This window comes from Schistocerca piceifrons, chromosome 2, assembly GCF_021461385.2.
Source record: "Schistocerca piceifrons isolate TAMUIC-IGC-003096 chromosome 2, iqSchPice1.1, whole genome shotgun sequence".
In the NCBI taxonomy this organism is placed as follows: Eukaryota; Metazoa; Arthropoda; class Insecta; order Orthoptera; family Acrididae; genus Schistocerca; species Schistocerca piceifrons.
In genome coordinates, this window is record NC_060139.1 from 969,969,934 (window position 1) to 969,992,753 (window position 22,820).

At 38.2% G+C, this 22,820-nt stretch overlaps 1 protein-coding gene across 1 annotated transcript in view; it reads left to right on the forward strand.

Annotated features, from left to right (window-relative positions):
* Positions 1–8,016, forward strand: part of LOC124776385 (ER membrane protein complex subunit 5) — a 53,966-nt gene extending 45,950 nt beyond the window's left edge. Inside the window, exon 3 of the mRNA XM_047251354.1 lies at positions 6,856–8,016. Within this exon, the coding sequence (XP_047107310.1) occupies positions 6,856–7,080 (225 nt within the window). The 3' untranslated portion in view covers positions 7,081–8,016. The remainder of the gene's footprint in view (positions 1–6,855) is intronic.
* The last annotated feature ends 14,804 nt before the right edge of the window (positions 8,017–22,820 follow it).

A 22,820-nucleotide genomic window follows, 5' to 3' on the forward strand; every position in this document is an offset into this window, starting at 1 on the left:
GAAGATGTGGCAGCCGTAGGCGGTCAGGCTGTCTGAGAGAGATGTTTGTGTGTGGAACTGTTGAAATGGTGACATTGTTGGGATTAGTGGCTTTCGTTTGAACAGAGATTCTTATGAAGTTGGAAGTCAACATCCAGGAAGATGGCATGATGAGGACCAGGTGAATTTTCTGGGAGAGAGAGTGTTGACATTCTGGAAGAATAAGGAGGGGAAGTGGGATGTGTGTGACTTAAATGCAGATCATAAATATTTCATTACTGAATCTGGACCAGTTTTAAGTTTATAGTTAATGAAGAAGAGTTTTGTAGATGACCTATGAAGATTTTGAAATAGGTGTTTGTGTTCCCAGGATAGTGAGTTTTTGGGTGTAGTTCACTCTTGATTAGTAGGAAGGAAGTGGCAACAGTTGGAATCAGTCAATCACTGGGTGAAGTAGTTTTCAGTGCTAGCAGGACCACATGTATTACATTTAGCTGGTGCAGAGAAAGTTGCCATTAACAACAAAAGATGATTGCTATATAGTAAAGGTAGAGGAAGTGTGTAGAGCTGGTGCAGGAAAGTAGTTCACATTTTTTAGATAGATAGTCTTCAGGTAATGGTTTGAAAATGTAGGATATAGATTCTTTCAGTAGGAGTGCAGGAACCAGCCACAGTATGGTATCCCCCATGTTTGGGAAGCATAACAGGAGAGGGACATGGGGGGGGGGGGGGGGGAGAGAGAGAGAGAGTGAGAGAGAGAGAGAGAGAGAGAGAGAGAGATTAAACATAACCTGGACTTCTGATTGGAATGTCTCTTGAACATCATCAAATTTAGACTTGTGGATGTTTGAGGAAGTATGCATATCACACAATAATGCACACAGTATTCTGAATGAAGAAGCTGAGGTTGTGATGGATGGCATATTTGTTGATTGACATCATAGATGTACATGGAAGAACTTTTCAACTTTGAGTTTGTAAACATGATGTAGATCTTAAGTACAGGGCGTTTCAAAAAGAAAGAGCAGATTTCAAACATTTATTTCTCAAAAACTACAAATGATAGAAACACAATTCAAACGTTTCTTGTCAGAGAAAGGTTCAAAGTTTTTCAATGGTCCGCGCAGAAGTTCCATGCAAATCCGCAGTGGCGCTGGCGTTTGTTTGTAGGAAAATGGCGACGACACCACAGGAACGATCATTTTGTGTGCTGCAATTTGCAAAGTTAGAGTCCATTGTTGGTGTGCAACGTGCATTCCGCCGTCAATTCAACAAACAGCCGCCTCGTCATAAGCAAATTTATGAGTGGCATCACAGATTCGTAGAAGATGGTTGCATCTGCAAGCGAAAAAGCACGGGTCGTCCACGCACATCGGATGAAAATGTCGAGCGTGTCCGTGCAGCTTACGAAAGGAGCCCTAGAAAATCCACGACACGGGCAAGTCACGAACTAAACATGTCTAAAACAACGGTATGGCGCGTTCTGAGTAACCGTCTGCACATGAAGCCGTACAAACTGCAGTTATTGCAAGCATTGCGTCCTGACGACCACAACAAAAGGTTCGAATTTTCAACTGCAATTCTACAGGACATGGAAGAGGACAATTTTGCCGAACGATTAATTTTTTCAGATGAATCAACGTTTCACATTTCTGGTAAAGTTAATCGGCATAACGTACGAATTTGGGCGAGTGAAACTCCGAGGGACGTTATTCAACATGAAAGAGACTCACCAAAGGTTAACGTCTTTTGTGCAATTTCGGTAAACAAAGTTTATGGACCTTTCTTTTTCATGGAGAAAACTATCACAGGAACCATTTACCTGGACATGTTAGAAAACTGGCTATTTCCTCAACTTCAGGAAGATTCAAATCACTTCATCTTCATGCAAGATGGCGCCCCACCACACTTCTCTGAACCTGTACGACGGTACCTAAATAACACCATTCCAGGACGGTGGATTGGAAGAGCAGGAGCACAAGATCAATGTCATCGTCTGTGGCCTCCCAGGTCACCAGACCTTACTCCCTGCGATTTTTATTTGTGGGGGTACATAAAGGACTGTGTTTATGTCCCACCTATGCCCGCTACTCTTCAAGAGGTACGACATCGAATTGTTGCGGCCGTGAATTCGGTAACTAAAGACCAGTTGCGTCGTGTGTGGCAAGAAATGAGATACCGGTTTGATATTTGTCGTGTAACAAATGGTGCTCATATTGAGGTACAGTTTTCATATTTGTTGTGTAACATTTGGTACTCATATTGAGTGAAGGACCGTTGGAATTGTGTTTCTATCATTTGTAGTTTTTGAGAAATAAATGTTTGAAATCTGCTCTTTCTTTTTGAAACACCCTGTATAATGCAAAGTCCCCTGATATTCTTATGGGACAGTAGACAAAATGTGAATCCACCATTACACTTTGGAGACACAATTAAAGTCAAAACTATGTGTTTATGTATATGAAACTTCAGCAAAAATGGCAAATGCAGTTGTGTTGATATGAAATGAAGTGTTGACTAACTCTCTTTCTTTCTCAAAGTATATCATTGTGGTTGACTGCATAGGCAAGTGTAGAAAAGTGACTGTCTCTCATTATCCAAAATAATTGAACTGTTGGCATAGGAATTGAAGCAGAAGTTTCCAATACATGTGCACAAAAAACTGTTCTTTCACTGCTTTCTCACATCTTGCGTTTTGGTTCAATGGCAAAAATACATGTGTCTCAAACCTTTTGGGTCAAATCAAAACAGCAGGTAGTGGGACCACAAACGATTATATTGAGATAGGAGACCAGTGGTCAGAAATGCATATTTATTGTGTTATGGATGGAAACAGTGTACACTGCAAGAAACAAGGTAGCACATAGTAATAGTTCAAAGCAACGACCACCAGTCTGTGGATGTACTGCAACAGTGCTTGCAGTTCCACTGCACGCTCACAAAGATTCTGGGTGTCTGTTATATACTGCAAAAGGCAGCGGGTTATAAAACAATGTACAGCCCTGACCAGCAAACAGACATACTGTACACAATTTAGATCATAGCACACGCATCATGTGATAACCACATGCATCACACCAGTGCTTTAAACTCTGTTGCATGCACAACACTATCCCTAGTGTCAGCCGTCCATCTCATCAGACAGCTTGTGATGTGTCCATGGTGTGTTGGTGTGTACAGTGCAATGTTACTTGTCACATGAGGTGGCAGGCATTCATTTGGGAAGTATGGTGCAGCCAGATGTAGTGCCCACAAAGTGGCACAAATGCACAGAGAACGTTTTCCAAACAGGCATTGTCCTAATTTGAAGACATTTATCTCCATGGATACCAGCTTACAAGAGGAGTCATTCAACCACATAGAACCGTCAAGGATCCCGCCAAGAAAATGTGAGAACACCAGATTTTGAGGAAATGTTGTTGACTCGTGTTTTCAGCTACCCAGAAATAGGCAGCCATCAAGCTGCCCGTGAAGCCTATAGTGTGGAGAGTACTGTTGGAACACCCCTATCATAAAGAACATGTGCAAGCACTGGGATCAAGGGATTTTGAACCACACATTCATGTCAGTCAATGGATTATCCACTGTACTGCTATAGTGCTGAACTTCGTAACAGTTTGTATTGTTCACAGGCGAGGTCTCATTCACCTGGACGGACATTGTCCAAGGTCCCCTAATAGGACCTTATTTCCTGCCTCCCTGTTTGACTAATCCACAATACTTGGTGTTTCTGTTGGATGTGCTGCCACAGTTCTTGGAGACTGTATTCCTTGTTGTTCACTAAAGGATGTGCTTTCAGCATGAAGGTGGATCAGCCAGTTTCAGTGTTTATGTCCACGAGCACCTAAATGACATGTACCCTCATCGCTGGATTGGAAGGGGAGATCTTGTCTCATGACCAAGGCAGTCACTGAATCTCACAACTCTGGACTTTTTCCTCTGGGGTTACATCAAGATGTTGGTGCATGAAACACCAGTAGAAAAGGATGAAGACCTGCTTGCTTGGGTCCAAGCTGCCTGTCTCCTTGTACAACAGACACCAGGGATTTGAGAGAGTGTGGCAGAACTTCATGCGTCATTGCCATGCGTACATCAAGCCTGCCGTTCGTCGCTTTGAACAGTTACTAGGAGCTACATTGCTGTTATGCGGTGGTTGCTGTGTATGTATCTAACACAATTAAATATGCATTTTCGACCACTTCTTACCTATCTCAATATAATCAGTTGTGGACCCACAACCAACCGCTTCAATTTGACCCAAAAGGTTTGAACCTCCTGTATACAATCTAGAACTGAACTGTTCCCTACCCAGTCTTTTACCCAGTTTTGGCTCCACATAAATTCAGTTTTTCCGAATCTCATAAAATTGCTTAGAAGGATGAGATTTTCACGTAGTGAAGAGATTATCTTTACTGCAAGGAAAGATTATGCAGAGTTCAAAATAAATTTCCATTGTAAGAGAGAGGAAAAAAAGAAAATCCCATTGGAACAAATGTATTGAACAGAGTGAAGAATATGATGAGAAATAAATTTTTGATTTGCCTAAAGAAATTTTTATTTTTCCGTATCATGGGATACAGTACCCTATAGGTGTAATGCATTGTGAAGATGGCTTGTGGACAACAAAGACCTCTGTGATTGTGTTTGGAGGACTCAGTTTGTAAACTTATGCTCTTGCACTAAGGAGTTATACCCTCCGCTGACTATGACTATGTCAGAACAATGCCAAGTGTGGGATTGCTGTGGCCTTCTCCACCAGACATCAAGGCACCTAGAGTATCAGCAACCAAACTGACAGCCTGCAGCCGCGGGTTGCCCGCTTCGCAGGCACACGGAAGCACTACACAACCAACAGGCAATATTGATGAATGGCCACAACAACAACAACAACAACAGCAACACAGCAAAGACACCAGCGGCCACCAGGGGCCACTACCGGCCCACATAAACATAAGGAAGAGGTCGCTGCAGATCCCCGAACTATTTTCACACGTCAAACCACATGATGGAAAATAGTTCCGAGGTACTCATCCGCCGAAGCGCTATAAAGGCCGGAGCTCCGCCGCACATCGGCAGTTCATCGACTGCCAGCAGACATGGATAGCTGCCGCCCCGGCAGCCTGGCTTGGATCTTCTCGCTGATCTCTGGATTAGGCTTGGTATATCGGAGAAATCTCTGGCGGAGACTAGTAGGAAATTATTTCAGTTGTTTTTTATATTATTCTTGTATGTAGTTGCGATTTGAAGACGGATCGCTGTTTTGTGTTGGTGTTATACTTGGAGAATTTGTTTTGGTTAATTGAACAGTCCAATAAGTTGTTTTCGGACTTTGTTCGTTAGTTTCTTCTGCTTATGCAGACATAACAGGGACAGTTATGTTTTTTAATGTCACATACTATTTCTCAGTCGTCCCTTGGTATGAGAGTCTAAAACAGTGACTGTAAACATTTATGTGCCACTAAGGATAAGTGTGTGCTCTATGAACTTACCACTACAAGAGGCATTAGAGCGTGAGACTCTCACTGATCATGCAGTTAAACTCCCTAGCCACCTTCTGTCCTTGGACTTCAGGACCCACAAGGAAAACAGTTTAATTCTGGTGTAGGAGAGTAAAGATATAAGGGGCTTTCGAAAAGAAACGAGCCACAGGCATAATTACAGAAACCAGTACGTGTATGTTAGAAGTATTGACCCTGGTTGTTGAGACACTTGTCCCACTGTGACACAAGACAGTGAATGGCTGTCTCATAAAATTCCCAGGGCTGTGATGTTAACCAGTTCCGCACGTATAGCTGGATGTTGTCCGAAGTGAATTGTTTGTCTCTTTTGCTGAGGTTCTTCTTTGACCAAAATGCCCCCCTTCTGATTCACTTCCTGCAGCATGGGACAACAGTGAATAGCCAGCGTTACTCGCAAACCTTGACCACCCTTTGCCAAGTGATCAAATCAAAATGACCAGGCAGTCTCACCCATGGGGTCATTCTGCTCCACGACAATGCCAAGCCTCATAGGGCCAACACAGTTGCGGAACTCCTGCAGAAATTCAAATGGGAGGTTCTCGGCCAACCTCCATACAATCCGGGCCTCTCTCCCTGTGATTATGCCATTTGTAGTCCCCTTAAAAAGGCTCTGAGGGGCAAACGATTCACCTTGGACAACAATGTCCTGCTGTACGTGCGGAACTGGTTAACATCACAGCCCCGGGAATTTTATGAGACAGCCTTTCACTGCCTTACGTCACAATGGGACAGGTGTCTCAACAGCCAGGGTCAATACTTCTAACATACAGGTATTGGTTTGTGTAGTTATGCCTCCGGCCCGTTTCTTTTTGAATGCCCCTTATAGAAGTGAGTGAGTGTGATTTTTAGCTATGTTTTAATTTATGTATATAATATAATTTAACAACATTTGTATTGAATTTATTAAGAGTGTTAAAAACCTCACTGTTAAAAACCTCACCTCTGCATGCTTGTCCACAAAGGGGTGCTGAAGTTAACTGATTTTTTTCAGGAGATATCAAAGTTTTCAGTTTGAAACCTCTGTTGGGAAATGTATATTTGATTTGGAGTAATAATATAAACAAATGAACATGCTTCAAGTACTTCCATAAATTTTAGTTGTGATGTAATTTTCAACTTTAGATTCGTATTGCAGTTGGATTCTTTATTCTGTGTTAAACTTCATATTAAACTTGGCTGCCTTTTTTGCAAGGAACTCTCCATGCTTTGTTATCATAGTATGGTGTCTTGTAAAAAAACTCTGTATATAGGACATTTTATAGTGTACTTGTATAATGTTAATCCCTTATATTCCATTTACATATGTAAAGTGTAGACAATTTTAAATTACAGCAGACTTTTTCCATCTTTTTTTCAGATAATGATACAAGGAATTGTGAGTCTCTTTGTGACATTATATGGTGTCTTACATATAGCTGGAGACTTCAAGGAAATAAGAGCCACAGTTGATCTGGAGAATAAATCTTGGGAAACTCTGAGAAATATACCTTCATTTTATGTGTTTAGTCACAGAGGAAAAGCTTTGTCACCCAATTATGTGCCACCAATACAAAAATCTGCACTTGAAGAGCCACAGTCATGATTTTAGAAATGGATATATTTCAAAAGTGAAGGAAAATACGTGTTTTGCACGTTTGTCTTTCACTATTTCAGTAACTAATCATTATCCATTCTTTTTTCATCTGCAGAATAATGTCTGAGAAACTTTTTGTTAAATATGTTCATAATACTATTCAGTTAACATTTGATTTCAGAGTATTTTAACATCACATTAAAAAAAAATTGAATTGAGGCGTGCATATCAATTTGCAGTGTTGAATAGCATTTATTGAGTGTAGTAGACCTTTGAAGTTTATACTTTATTAGTTCTTCTCATATATTGAGTTGTGTGTAGCATAAGATTTTGAATCCTGGCAATCTTGCTGCAGGCAGAGAGAAACCAACATGCTGCAAATAAACTTTTTGGAAGTGAAAGAAAAGATAGTGTTGTAAAAGATTATTCATTATCTGTATTCCTGCATTCATAATAAGTATGAAAGCAGGCATTTTAGGAACAGCAGCAATGGTGCAATGAAAATGATTGGGTTCAGAGTTACTTAGTGCTAGGACAGGTGTTTAGGAATGGGAAAACACACACACACACACACACACACACACACACCTCATGTCATCACCATCTGCACAAGCAAACTCTGTATGAAATAAAGCAAAATATGCCAGGCAAGAAGTGCGTCACCGGAAAATTGTGAATCTACAAATAGTTATCAAAAGGTCAAACATCAGCAAGGTTTGCTGATGTCTTATTTGAGCTGTGAGATAATGTTTTATGAACATTTTACTTATCTGTTGGAATTAAAATGTTGTATTATATGACAAAGAGACTAGTAAAACCAATAAATTATTTTCCTTCTTTCCCTAAAGAAACTATTCAAAATGTGTATTGTTATTGATTTGAATACATCTGTATGCAACAGCTGAACTGATTGTAACTAAAATACAGTATTTCTTTATTCTGTAACAATCTCTGACTTTGATTCAAAACTCCTAACCACATCTTATCTTCCGGGGGCATCTACTGAATGGAAGTATTGACCAGCAATTGAATGGTACACCTCTCTAAGTTTCAATTCATAATACAAGTTGTGGTGTTGTTGCAGAGTGCACCACCAGGGAGCAGGGATATAATACCATGTAGACAAATCATCTGCTGCATGTTGTCATATTGAATTAGTTGTGCTTGCATATCGACCACTAAGTAGCACCAAGTAGGTAGCAGTGAATTGAGTGAATTACATGCATGTGCTCTTATGCCCTTATTGATTTATGCCACATCATAAATTGTGCCCATACTGAACACCTGTAATTTGAGTTAAAAACTAGGAGATGTGTTGTATCCAGAGAAGTGTGTTTATTTTGTCTATGTCTTGTAGTTTTCACACAGTCTTCTACTTGGAGGTACTTGTGAATAACTCTGTAGTCTTTAATGTAAAAGTCTGATTTTCTTACAATTAATATTCTACTGGCAGTACCATCACAGCTGAATTAATCTTTAAAGACAGTCTGATTGCTATGTTCAAGTTTTGTTTTATTCATAAGCAACAGTAATGCAAAATAACTGAAGTTAATAAATGTAAAACTAGCTCTCCTAAAAACACGTGCACGTGTGCAAACATATGGTTCTGATCACAACTTTTGTTTCTTAATAACTGGCTTCTCTCTCCCGTTATTAGTCAGCAAACTGTCTAGTCTTCAGTAATTCAGAAACACTGAAAACCAGTTTGTTACAATTCATAGATACTGTTATATCTATTCAATGGGATACCGGATAACTAATTTCTGTGGACTTTCCTAATGTGCGTTTCATGAAAGGGTTATTTATCATAGGTTTTAAATATTACATTACCTTTCAGAAACCTTTTCAAGGACCTTGGAATCCTTACACTCACTTCTGAATATTTTTGATCCTTAATGGTTTTTGTTTTGACAGAACTGTGATATACATAGTCACATAGTCAAACAAAAATACTTTTCATTCTAAACTTTGCCTACTTGTCCAGGGTTCAGAATGGAGATTTCTGCTCTGGTAGTAAGATATTCAGCAAGCTCTTGTCTAACATAAAGGAATAAATTGGGAAACTTTACGTATTCAAAAGAAAATTAAAGACATATCTTATTAGTCACTTTTCCTATAAATTATATGAATATTTAGATTCAGAGATTCAAAAGATCTGTTAATTACATGACAAGTTGCAGTGTTTGTTACATAGCTATAAATGGGACTCAGTATTTATAGATGTAAAAATCGTTTATTTGAAAGATACCATTGTAATCAAGTAAGTATTAAGCTACTAACAGCAGATAAACTGCAGCTATATAATAAATCGGAGAAGGCAGCAGCTTTTTTTAAGGTAGCATCATTCTTACCAGTTTACTTGATTAAATTAAAATGGCATAAGCATGGAATTATTAAATGGTATAATGATAGTTTATTGTTGATACAGTACATAGATTAAGTTTTTATCTCATGTTAATGTGTACCTTGGCTCATTCCATTTCTCTTTTTTGTGGTATACAGGTTTAGACACGGATGTATTTTATGACAAGGAACATTATTCTTCTTTTATTGTAAATGGGTCGCATAAGACAATGCAAAACACTTTATGGCCTTGCATTTATCCCAGTATTCTGCCATGCAGAAAGATTGTGACATGTGTTTGTGGTGCTCCATCCATGTCTTCTGTTTGGTCCTTTAAATTTGGTGATTAAAGTTCCTTAATATCTTTTACTGTTCATTTGTGCCAGTTGAGTCTATTACTTTTATTTTTTGAGAATGTGTGAATTTGATGGATTAGCTTGTATGGGTTTATTCCTTCTGTGTGCTCCACATTTTGGATTCATTGTATACACATTGTGACTGTGATTTTTAAGGACGTTCCTATAGATTTCTATGTTGTCTTTGGTAGATATATTTCCTCTCTTATTCCTTTTTTCATAATTTTACATTCTTTTACTTATAATTGTTGTTTTAATGTTTGTACTAGAGAGTGTGTGTCTGATGCCTAGAGTGCTCCTGATTTTGTCATTGTTGTATAATGGTGGATTTTACACTTATAAAGAAAGTACTTTTGTTAACTGAAATTTAGTTCCTATTTTGTGAAGTATGGATGCTGTGGCCTTCTTTTTGTTATATTTACAGCAATCCATTCACCTAAGTGTTTAAACTGTTTGACATGGAATACTTGGTGCTCTGGTCTTGCGGTAGCATTCTCGTTTCCCCATGCATGGGGTCCTGGGTTCGATTCCCGGTGGGGTCTTCCTGCCTCGAGATGACTGGGTGTTGTTGTGTCGTCTTCATCATCATCATTCATCTGCATTATGGTTGGAGGAAGGCAATGGCAAACCACCTCCACTAGGACCTTGCCTGGTACAGCGGTGCGGGTCTCCTGCATTATCCCCTACGCTCCTCAGAGTATGGGACCTCATCATCATCATCACTTGGTGCTAACCTGATGCTGTTTTTATATCAGTCATGAGATTCCCCCTGAATTAAATTTATACTCCAAGTTTACCTACTTCTTACTGCACTATTTAACAATTTTTTAAATATGTATATCAGTGATGTCTTTGGCAGTTAATGCTGTGTCATCTGCAAAAGCTAGACAGTCTAATTCAACACCTTGGAGTTTAAGTCGCAGTTGGTGTGTTGATGCAACTGCTCTTTTCTAATCTCTAAAACAATTTTCAGGAACATAGTTGAGTAGTAATAGGGACAGACCAACCCATGACTGTACATCTTTGTCTATTTTAAATTTCCAGTTAATATCTGTTCTTCTGATTCTGTCTGTGTGAGTGATTCCTTTATAATGTTTTTTGTGTTCTGTGCTAATCCAGTGTCAGCTATTACTCTAAAGAGAAAAATGTTTACAAACTGACATGGCTCATTGAGCATACAACAAGGATCAGCAATCACATAGGAACCGGGGATCTCAAAGGTCATCTGTGTCTACTAAATGGCATCGCAGTTATTTAGTCGCACTCTACAAATAAATGCCAATTACCGGAGATGCTCAAAGTTCTATCCAAATGCATGGAGAAACACTTGACATTGACACCGCATTGAACGATGGACCCTCTCAGAGATACCTGGCATATTTCAAACACATCCTGCTGCCCATTAGGTCCTCCGGTGATATAACAGGTGTCTCATACACAAGGACCTTCAGATACCCCCGAAGAAAAAAATTGAATGGAGACAGATCGGGTGATTGTAGTGGCCATGCAACTGGCCCAATGTGGCCAGGAAAAGGTTGCCTGCAGACGTGCCCTCACTTGTCTGCTGAAATGCGCAGGGGTTCCATCATGCTGAAATCAAATGCGACAATGAATGGACATGGGAATATCATTCGGCATGTCTGGCAGAACTCTTGCAGGAATACGAGATATGTATGACTATCAAGTTGGTCCGAGACAATAAATGGCCCAGTTAAACAGTCTCCAATGATGCCAGCCCATACATGACCATAATGCCCTCTAGTGGTATTTGTTACTCCTGGTTTCTATGTGATTACTGATCCCTGCCGTATGCCTGATGTGCCATGTCAGTCTGTAAACATTTTTCTGAATCACCCTGTATATGTGCTGAATCACCTAAAACTTGCACCAAAAGTACTGCAGAAAGGAAAGTGCTATTGATGTTCAGTTTTCACAGAATGGATTGGAGTAAGGGTCTCATAATGTTAGCCAATAAACAGATTGCAATATTACTTAGAAAGTGTATTTTTTGTGCAGATGTACACTTTTTTAAGTAGAACAATGCCTGTTGACATTAACAGACTAAAAGTGGGGTAAATTAGATGCCCTACGACATCAATTACTGATGACAATCTGCAAGAAGTAAAGAATACGATTCTGGAAAATTGCCAAATCACCTTCAGAGAGGTTGCTGATGATGTCGGCATATTCTTTGGCTCACGCCAAGCAATTTGATGTTTTTGGCATGAAATGTGTAGCTGCAGAGTTTGTTCTGAAATTGTTGAATTTTGACAAAAACAGTGTTGTGTAGACATCGCTCAGGAATTGCTGAATAAAGCTGCCAACGATCCAGAACTTTTAAAGAAGGTTATAACAGGTGACGAAACATGGTTACACGAGTATGACATCGTAACCGAGGTCCAATTGTCCCAATGGATACTGCCTGAACAGCCAAGACCAAAAATTTTTGCCAAGTTTGATCACACATCAAGATTCTTCTCACTGTTTTCTTTGATTACAGTGGGACACTACATGACGAGTTCCTGCTGTATGGTCGTATGATCAATAAAGAATGGTACCTGGAAGTTATGTGCCATTTGCTGGAGGCAATCTAAAGAAAATGACCAGAATTGTGGCGGAACCACTCATTGAAACTGCACCACAATAATACTCCTGCTCACATCTCCATGATTCTTCATGATTTTTTAGCAAAAAACAAAATTGTTACGTTGCCCCAGCCACTGTATTCATCGGATATGGCTCCCTGTGACTTCTTTCTATTCCTGGGGTTGAAGAGTAACATGAAAGGATGTCGTTTTGCTACCACTGATCAAATATTTGAAGGAGCTGAACACTGTAATGAAAAGTGAGTTCTACAAATGCTTCATGGTTGGAAAAAGTGCTGGCACAAGTGTATTATATCTGAGGGTGATTTGCTTTGAATGGATAGAGTTGATGTTTATGAATAAATGAAGATTATTAAAAAAAAAAGAAAAAAAAACCTTTTCTCTTTGACCCTACGACTTATCTTAGAAGAAAGATTAAGGAAAGGCAAACCTACGTTTCTAGCATTTGTAGACTTAGAGAAAGCTTTTGACAATGTTGACTGGAATAATCTCTTTCAAATTCTCGAAGATGGCAGGGGTAAAATACAGGGAGCGAAAGGCTATTTACAATTTGTACAGAAACCAGATGGCAGTTACACAAGTCGAGGGACGTGAAAGGGAAGCAGTGGTTGGGAAGGGAGTGAGACAGGGTTGTAGCCTCTCCCCGATGCTATTCAATCTGTATATTGAGCAAGCAGTAAAGGAAACAAAAGAAAAGTTCGGAGTAGGTATTAAAATCCATGGAGAAGAAATAAAAACTTTGAGGTTCGCCGATGACATTGTAATTCTGTCAGAGACAGCAAAGGACCTGGAAGAGCAGCTGAACAGAATGGACAGTGTCTTGAAAGGAGGATATAAGATGAACATCAACAAAAGCAAAACGAGGATAATGGAATGTAGTCGAATTAAGTCGGGTGATGCTGAGGGATTTAGATTAGGAAATGAGACACTTAAAGTAGTGAAGGAGTTTTGCTATTTGGGGAGCAAAATAACTGATGATGGTCAAAGTAGAGAGAATATAAAATGTAGACTGGCAATAGCAAGGAAAGCATTTCTGAAGAAGAGAAATTTGTTAACATCGAGTATAGATTTAAGTGTAAGGAAGTCATTTCTGAAAGTATTTGTATGGAGTGTAGCCATGTATGGAAGTGAAACATGGACGATAAATAGTTTAGACAAGAAGAAAATAGAAGCTTTCGAAATGTGGTGCTACAGAAGAATGCTGAAGATTAGATGGGTAGATCACATAACTAATGAGGAGGTATTGAATAGAATTGGGGAGAAGAGGAGTTTGTGGCACAACTTGACTAGAAGAAGGGATCGGTTGGTAGGACAGTTCTGAGGCATCAAGGGATCACCAATTTAGTACTGGAGGGCAGCGTGGAGGGTAAAAATCATAGAGGGAGACCAAGAGATGAATACGCTAAGCAGATTCAGAAGGATGTAGGCTGCAGTAGGTACTGGGAGATGAAGAAGCTAGCACAGGATAGAGGCATGCAGAGCTGCATCAAACCAGTCTCAGGACTGAAGACCACAACAACAACAACAACAAGGAGATGTTTTAGGTGGGAGTGGACAAAAGGTGGTGTCCTAAGATAACTTGGGCTTACAAAAATATCTGCAAATATTTCTTAAAACATATTATTTATTACAAAGATGAAGACTGTAGATATACGTACACAAATAAAATGGTGGATAAGATATGTGTATGAGACACACACACTAGAATGATATTAGAAATCTATTTGTGTATGACACATTATGAAGTGTGGTGTGACACACAAGGGAACCTGTCTCTGGGCAGAAGTATCATGTTTCTCTCCAGTCACGCTTATCACGCACATCTAGCTCCTTGGAGCAAACTCATGTCAGATTGCTCTTCTACTCTTTTGGCTTGATGAATTTTGAGAAATGTCTTTCTGTCAACCAAAAAGGATGGGGCATTTGTCCTGGTCTGCCTGGATTAGGAGGAATGACAATCCCTTTGTGCTTCTCCATTAATTTTTCTGAGAGGGTCAGCATAAATTCCAGTGAGTCCTCTTTCCCCTCTAGATTTGCCTTACAAAGTAAACAAATTCCACACACAAATTTCCAGCAAATGAAACAAGATTTTCTTGTAATGCTTCAGGTTTCACTTGCTTTTTGGGTATTGGATATGAAACCATTCTCAGATTGGCTCACTCCACTCAGATTTGGCTTTGTGGAAGGGGAGGGGATGACAATTGAGGAAGGCCTTGATGAGCTGAAATGCTACTGTATTAACAACATATACAATAGATAGCCCCTGATTTCACTAGGCTTGGTGCATTGACCCCCAGCTACTGACCACGCACTCACAGCAGCTGCTACTTCTCCATCACAGAAAGGCCTAGCACCATGGCAGGCGGTGGTGGGGAGGACTACGGCTGCATCACTCTTCAACCTCCGAAGTGCAGGAGATCCATGTTGTATCCCTGGTGAGGGTAGGGCAGTCTGAAACTCCTCATCTTTTCCACTCGGTTGGTCACAGGGTGGATCATAGCTTCCTGAGCAGGAGCTTTGCTGAAGGGCAGGGGTGTAGGGTCCAGCAGTGGAAGTAGCAGCTGCATCATCTGCATGGAGCAGAATGTCAGGGACTGACCATACATCACGGTCCCACTCAGGAACATAAGAAGCCTTAAATTTATTTTCAAGGTACTGGGAAACTGGCCATCTTTTGTTCACTTTAGGATTTCAATGATTTGGAGCATCATAAACTTCATTATTAGAAAAATGAAAATACTTTTTAATTTGGCAATACCTCTTGTAAGACATTGCATCTTGAAAAATGGAGTTGATATGCTTGTCTGCCATGACCAGTACATCTGCAGTTCAGGCTCCTGAACAACACATTTCAGAATGGTTAGAGCAAAGAAAATTGAAGTTTTTCACATGACAGGTCCAAAAAAAATTACAGCCAGTGTTTGAAACACATTGACTGATATACTTAGCTGTTTCCATATTTATCATTTCCAGCAAATATCTATCAAAAATGTTCAAATATATCGAGTTAATCATTGGCAAAAGGAATTGTACAGCCAAGATTAGCAGTAAACAGAAGTTTTGGGGGAGCACAATTAGTATTTGGATCAATAAGAAGTCATACTCTCACCTGAGGCCAATCCATACGTCTGTCTTCCTCTGTTGGTGAAAGTTCAAAAGAACCATCACCAGATTCCGAAACAGAGATATCTTCCCACCGCTCTTGCTTCCTGGAAGGATCACTATTCATTTTATAAAACTGCATCAAAATGCTTGTAAAGGACACTGTTATGTTACAGTGACTATGGAAACTCTACTGATACAGTTCTTAATCTTGGAAATATATCCCTCAACTCCAAGTGTCGTAAAGACTTCATAAGCACAAGCCAGCAGCTACAAACTGAAACAAATGTGAAGCCACAAAAAATGATAACTAACAGCAGCAGAAGGAACTACAATGATTATAATTGGGATGATGGTGCTAAGTAGTGACAGCGGGAGGAAATAACATGATCACAACCAGGTTGCTGGTGCAGGGGCTTGCAAAATTTGGGAATCCAAGTTATCTCTGGATAATATTTCTAAGCAAAACAGTTTAATCTGAGTTATCTTGGGATAAACATTTTGAAGTGCACTACTACAACTGAGGTAGGTTCCTCTGTTTTGTAACTATGGAGTATTATTATTATTATTATTATTATTATTGGAACATATTGTGCTGCTAGGCACTTAAAAATCCTTCAAATCTCATGAGGCTGTTAGCCCCTCATTCAACTACTATGTAAGGATACTTTTCACCCTTTTTCCCATATCCGCTTTGACATGATGATTTTAACTTCCAGTACTCGTATAGTTAAAATATGATTAAATTTGTAGGAAAAAAATTCGTATTTGAGTAATGTGCCTTTTTCCTGTTCATTAAACATTTACAAGTTTTGAGGTAATTAATAGAAAACTATTCCTTAGAAACTGTGTTCAGTTATCAGTAAGCAATGTGTTTGGCTTGCCAACATCTACAGAATACTCTGTAAAGATCCAAATAAATCTGCTGCTATTAAACCATTCTGAGCTTTTGATATTACTGGATACATTTTATAAGTCCGGTAACTACTACCTTCTTTAACCTTTTAACGTAATTCATGTGTTCTAAAAACTTTCCTTGCTTCTCTACTTAAATTATTAATTAATACATTTCTGTATACTGAAATGTTCATAACCTTTATGCAAAAACTATATTAGATCTTCTGTCCCAGATGAGAAAGAAATAACTTCTACTGGTAAGAACTGTCATTTACTCTCCAAAACAAAGTATCTTCATTTGCAAACCACTTCTTATCTGTCTTCTTTATTGTTCCTTGCTCATAGGATTTGATATTGTTTCCAGAATATTTGTCGGCCTTCAATATTCCTTCTATACTTTTAATTCGTTCTCTTACTTAATTCTAAATGAGTGCCTGGTTGTGTTAAGTGATCTTATATTATATCTCTGTCTTAAATTCCTGTAGAAGGAGAACCATCACATTATTGTACTGTGTAGTAGCTTACTCTCCGGCAAGAATGCCAATGCTTGATGATCTGTAAATATTATAATCTTCCAATCCCAGATTACAGTTTGGAATTTTAGAAAATGCCAAATTACAGAAAACTAGTGAACATGGCAGTGATTTGCAATTGCTCCCCCCTCTTTCCGTCCATCCCCCCCCCCCCCCCCCCCCAAAAAAAAAAAATCTCTCTCTGTCCATTTTCTCCCCCTCTCTGTTCATGATATCTTCTGCTCACACTCCGACCTAGAGCCTGGTTCATTGTTACTGGAGACAAAATCTTGATTGGGAAATGAAGTCACTTAAAATGAGTGGATAAATAATTTGGTATCATTAATATAAGGGAGAGACCTCTCCAGCTGCTGGATCTGTGAGCAGGTAGGATTGTGAAGTTTCAGATGATTCAGACACCATAGTAGTATTCTATTTAGAAGTAAATAAGCCGTAAATACAACATTTTCCTTTCCTCTTCAAGCTTACCGCAATGAAGAAAACAAAACAGCATACTGTTGGGTATATAATTTTTGTTTAAAACTGTAAACACACACAGCACATATATCCATCTGAATAGCACATATGTTCATCTGAATGCTAGTAGAGTATCATATAACACTTTATAGTAAAATAGTCCAGCACTTTCCGAGATTTTTCCTAACGTCATTTCCTCTTTTTTTATATTAAGTTCTTGACAGATTTAGTCCAGATTTTTAAGTGATACGCTAATGTACTTTGGGTATACACTCGCGCGCGCGCACACATGCACACACACGCACACACGCACACACGCACACACACACACACACACACACACACACACACACACACACACACACACACGTCCATCCACACATATACAGACACAAGCGCGCGAGTGTATACCCGTCTTTTTTCCCCCTAAGGTGAGTCTTTCCGCTCCCGGGATTGGAATGACTCCTTACCCTCTCCCTTAAAACCCACATCCTTTCGTCTTTCCCTCTCCTTCCCTCTTTCCTGATGAAGCAACCGTTGGTTGCGAAAGCTTTAATTTTGTGTGTATGTTTGTGTTTGTTTGTGTGTCTATCGACCTGCCAGCGCTTTCTTTTGGTAAGTCACTTCATCTTTGTTTTTAGATATATTTTTCCCCATGTGGAATGTTTCCCTCTATTATATTAAATATGTATTATATATATCTAAAAATATACAGCCAACATCTGTCTGAAAGTACATTAAAACCCTGTGAAAATATTTCAAATACATTGGTGAAGAACTTTTTATATATAGCTAATGTCTGTCAGAGGATTTATTCGGGCATTGTGTAAAATCTGAAGCTGTGATAGATCTTATTTTGGTTTAGCCATAAAGTATGTCATTTAATAAGTATCGGAACACTGTGGGGCAAACATGCAATATAAACAAGCCCACATCGAAAAGATATTTGTACAAAAAGAAAGATGAACATGTATCTGTATCCTAAGGTTTCCTTAAGCCAATATCAAATTTTTCACTCTTTAGCTAACTGTCTCGTCATGTCAATGATTCTAAGTGGATGTATTGCTTACATGTCAGAGAAGAATATACCGGTATATACATTTGTGTACAAGTTTATACAATGTATCTTCTGGAAAGGGAGGCGGTGTCTTCCATTTCTAAATTGATGATCCTGAAAATGATACCTAGATATGCCATAGCCTGCAATCTTCTGATATAATGGTGACATCATATATGATTGTAGTATACTACAGTCTTTATTATGGAGATAGATGGCACATCTCTTTCTTCAAGAAAGAAGAGGTAAGTATCACTCAGGAGAGTTAATATATCAGTCGATTTAGACTGTTTCAGTAGTAGTTGTAGCAAAGAGACTGTGGAGGTGTGAACCTAGACATGTGAATTTTGTGTGTGTGTGTGTGTGTGTGTGTGTGTGTGTGTGTGTGTGGAAAAAGCAACAGTTGTATGTTCTTCTTATAACACCTATACGTATATGTACGTTATGCCAAATATGACTTTAACAAGTGTTACCCTCCGGAAGGAATTTTGATGTGTTAACCTAATGGACAGAAGGTATCGAACATAAATTTCGTTACTATGGCAATTAATAGAAAGCTGAAAGACTTTAATTTAGGAAATCATGAAAGTAGTGAAAGTTTTTGTGAATGAAATTATAAATGGTTGCCAGCCTAATTAGGCATAATAATGTAGGAACATTAAGCTCAAAGAATTTAATTCTGACCATCCCAAGTGAATATATCTTGCAAACTACAGTTTTTATTCACAAAAATATTGAGCAATAGTTAGCAAGCAGCTGCATACATGAGCACCAAACCAGAAACAGTAACTGCTTGCACATAGACAGAATGAATAAAATGAAAACCCAAATCACTATGTTTTACCAAGGTGTCAAGATATACAATAAATTGCCAAAAGAAATCATAAAGCATAAAGGAACTATGCTAAATTTAAAGCATTCCTTAAAGAATATGTATTAAAAATAGTTTTTACTTGATTAGAGAATTCATGCAGCATAAAATTGGCATAAATAAATAATCAGGTTAATCAATTATAAAGTGGGCATTCTAGATTGTAATTTACCCATACAAGTATTACAGGAGACTTGTGATATATTTCTTTTGATTGAAGCAGGTTCTTCAGCATTATGTAATTCAATGATAAATTGTGTGTGTAATATACATATATATATTATGAATCTATTATATATAGCTTGTATATCATTACCTTATATGACAAAATAATGTATATATGTATGTATAATGACGACATCCATACAAAGAAATTTGTTTACGGATGAATAAATAAATAAATTATAATTTTGCAGAAAGCACTCTCATTATTTCTTCCTTTGTAAAGTGCAATGAACACAGACAACTACCAGATGAACTGAACAGTGATTAGCAGTAGTTATCATTCGCATTAATTAGCAGTCACAGAAAGATAAATGGTACTTGACTCCTGTTAATAATAATCATCATCTCAAACATTAACCAATTCAGCACCAAAAAGTTATCAAAGACATCACGAGACTACGTGAGGCATGACAAGAGTCCTGGTTTAACTATCACACAAACATCACAAATGCAATAAAATAACACTGTACAAACACTTTCTTATACTCTCGCTTTTATGGAAATACTTCAAATTCCTTTAGCAATAGCAATATTTAGTTTAACTTATTCATAAAGAGAAGAATATAGTGGGGCCCATGAACTGTCATTTACTCTACAGGCAAATTCTGTAACCATTTCAGAGACAAATTGCATTACACTAAAGTGGATTTCTAACCCCACTTGAATTTGTTTATATTTCAACACTATGTAGCAATTTGCTCAAATGTTATTCTCAAATAAAACTTCAGAAATTAGTTTATGGTAATAGTCAATAAAAAAAATCAAATTTTCTATAAGTCAAATTATGTGCCTCTTTCTTTACCTGTGAAGCAGGTGGTTTAACTAGCAACAATTATACACTTTAACACTGAAACTTTGGCACATTCAAATTAGAAACAATTCAATGATTATCCCAAAACAGGATACTCGGTCTTTTGCACATTTAGGATAGGACCTAAAATGGTTTCATGATCAAGAAAATTTCAAAGTTCATATACACGTTTTTATCACTTGAATTATTATTGAAATAACACATACACAAACATACTGGTCCATACTAAAATACATACCTGATTTCCTGAAGTTGGCGGAGCAGTGGCGCAATAATGGTGGCAAGCACGTGGCGGCTATCTGGTCTCACCTTTTGCAGTTTAAGGCTCTTTTCAAATTTCTTCTTGGCGACATATTAATAATTTTAGAGCCATTCCATAATACAAGAGCACCATATTACAGACGAAACCACATCCGAGGCAATTTCAACATAAATCGGCTTCCGAATACCTCACTTGGCACCTAAGGTATTGACTGTACAACTGCTGGCCACTGACTGCGTAATGTGCTCTGTCTCTTACTTCCCAGATTAACTGACAGATCCACCTTTTATTGCGCGCCAAGCACCTTCCATAGTAGAGGGGGTTCCCTACATCTTTTCCTTTATATAATTCAACTTCCTTAAGTATGAACCAGTATTCAAAGTACAGTTTCTCTTTTACAAGCATACATATTTTATGAAGTTTCATTATTTTTAAACATTATTAAATATTTATAATAAATACATCATAAACTTCCACTTTTCCACTGACAATTCAAAGATCTTAACTAGTACAGAACAATCACTTCATAGTTAAATACACATAATTACACATCATGACCTACTTACATCCTAATAGTGTTACATCCTTTTTCAGGATATCATTCTCCTTGAAACAATCTCAACATAAGCCATATCCCAATGTACCTCTGGCTAACTTAAAGGCTTGATGCATTGGTGTGTAAAACAGCTTGCTTAACATTACTAATTGTTTTAGCTGTTCCTTCAACCCAAATCCACTTAGACTGTTGTTTCATAGGCACAATAGTCAAGAATCATTGTTCATTGCTTGTACTCTAATAAAACATCTATTATTGTAATATCTAGTAATTCAAGTGCCAACTTCTCCTATGTATTGACAGACAATACTTTCTTGTAAACTCATCTTGCAAATCATTTCAAGAAGAGAATTCTTCCAAATGGGCAGTTCCCCATTCAGCAGCTTCCACTTCCAAATGGATAAGGACAAAGTCAATTTTGTTGGTATCATCCCAATGTTTAGGCAGATATTTAGAAAAAACAAGCTAAAAAAGTAAGTAGTTGGTTTAAATTACGTACTTGCTTGGACAATTTTGTCCACTTCCTAGATGGAATTCCTTTTAACTCTTTAATTAAGTCCCAGTTTATTAACTTCCCCCTTTGTCTTGGTTAATTCATCCTAAAGCTTTTGTAATTCACCCTGGGTTTTATCTGTTTCAACTGCTGCATTATGTGTACTTGCAGGAGATTCCATATTTTTCCTGTAATTTTTATTCAATTAAGTCACTAACCAACTCCTCCAAATCTGCAGTTCTGTCAAAATCTTAATTTTGCTCTAACATGTTTAATTTGATTGTCTTGTCTATTTGTTTGTGAACCTCAGTAAATTCCTGGTCAGTGAAATCTTTAATCTGTTTTAAATCCTTCATGTTGTTAAATTCAGCAATTGTTTGTTCCATTGTTTTTGCAAGAGATTTTTCGAATTGAACATCTTGAGGCTCGATACTTCATTAGTAGTATCTAATCCAACACCTTGAGCGTTTAAGTCAGTATTTAAATGTTTTACATCTGTTTCTAATTCAGCCTTATTTGCACCTAGCACTCGACATATCTAGTTCAGCAAGTAAATAAGCAACAGCCTTCAACACCTCCTCCATCTAGCATGTAAGTATTGGAATATAGCAAAAGGAATAACAAGTTTGCAACTAGTCTTTTCCTGCAATCCACTATTGTTTTGTGTGTAGACAATTAAAAAAAAAAAAAAAAAAAAAAAACTCTTCTATCGCGTGCGCGCGAGCGCCCCCCCCCCCCCCCACACACACACACACAAAAACCACCACCACCAACAGAAACAAACCAAAAAATAAGATTCTTGGATTAAACACAGCCCACTGAAAGTGACTGTGTAGCATGGTGGGAACAGTGCTGATGTCAGCTGGATTCCACTCAGGGAACTGAGTTACTTTTAGTTGGTGCATGGCTAACCCTGTTGCTGTGTGATGCTGTGGAACAGATGAAACTGTTGTAGCCTTATGTTGCTTTGGCCACCAATCTCCAGACTCGTAGTCTTTAAAAGTCTTTTGTGATGTAGTTATTGTCAGTTTATACAATGGCTTTTTATTTACAATTTATTTTTTCATCTTCTTAGATATAAATGCTTATTTATGTCACTGTGAAATCTCTTTTGTTGCTTCGTTGCCAGTGACAACAGCAATATTTATTGTAAATTTTCTTTTTAGAGTTGTTAATTTCTT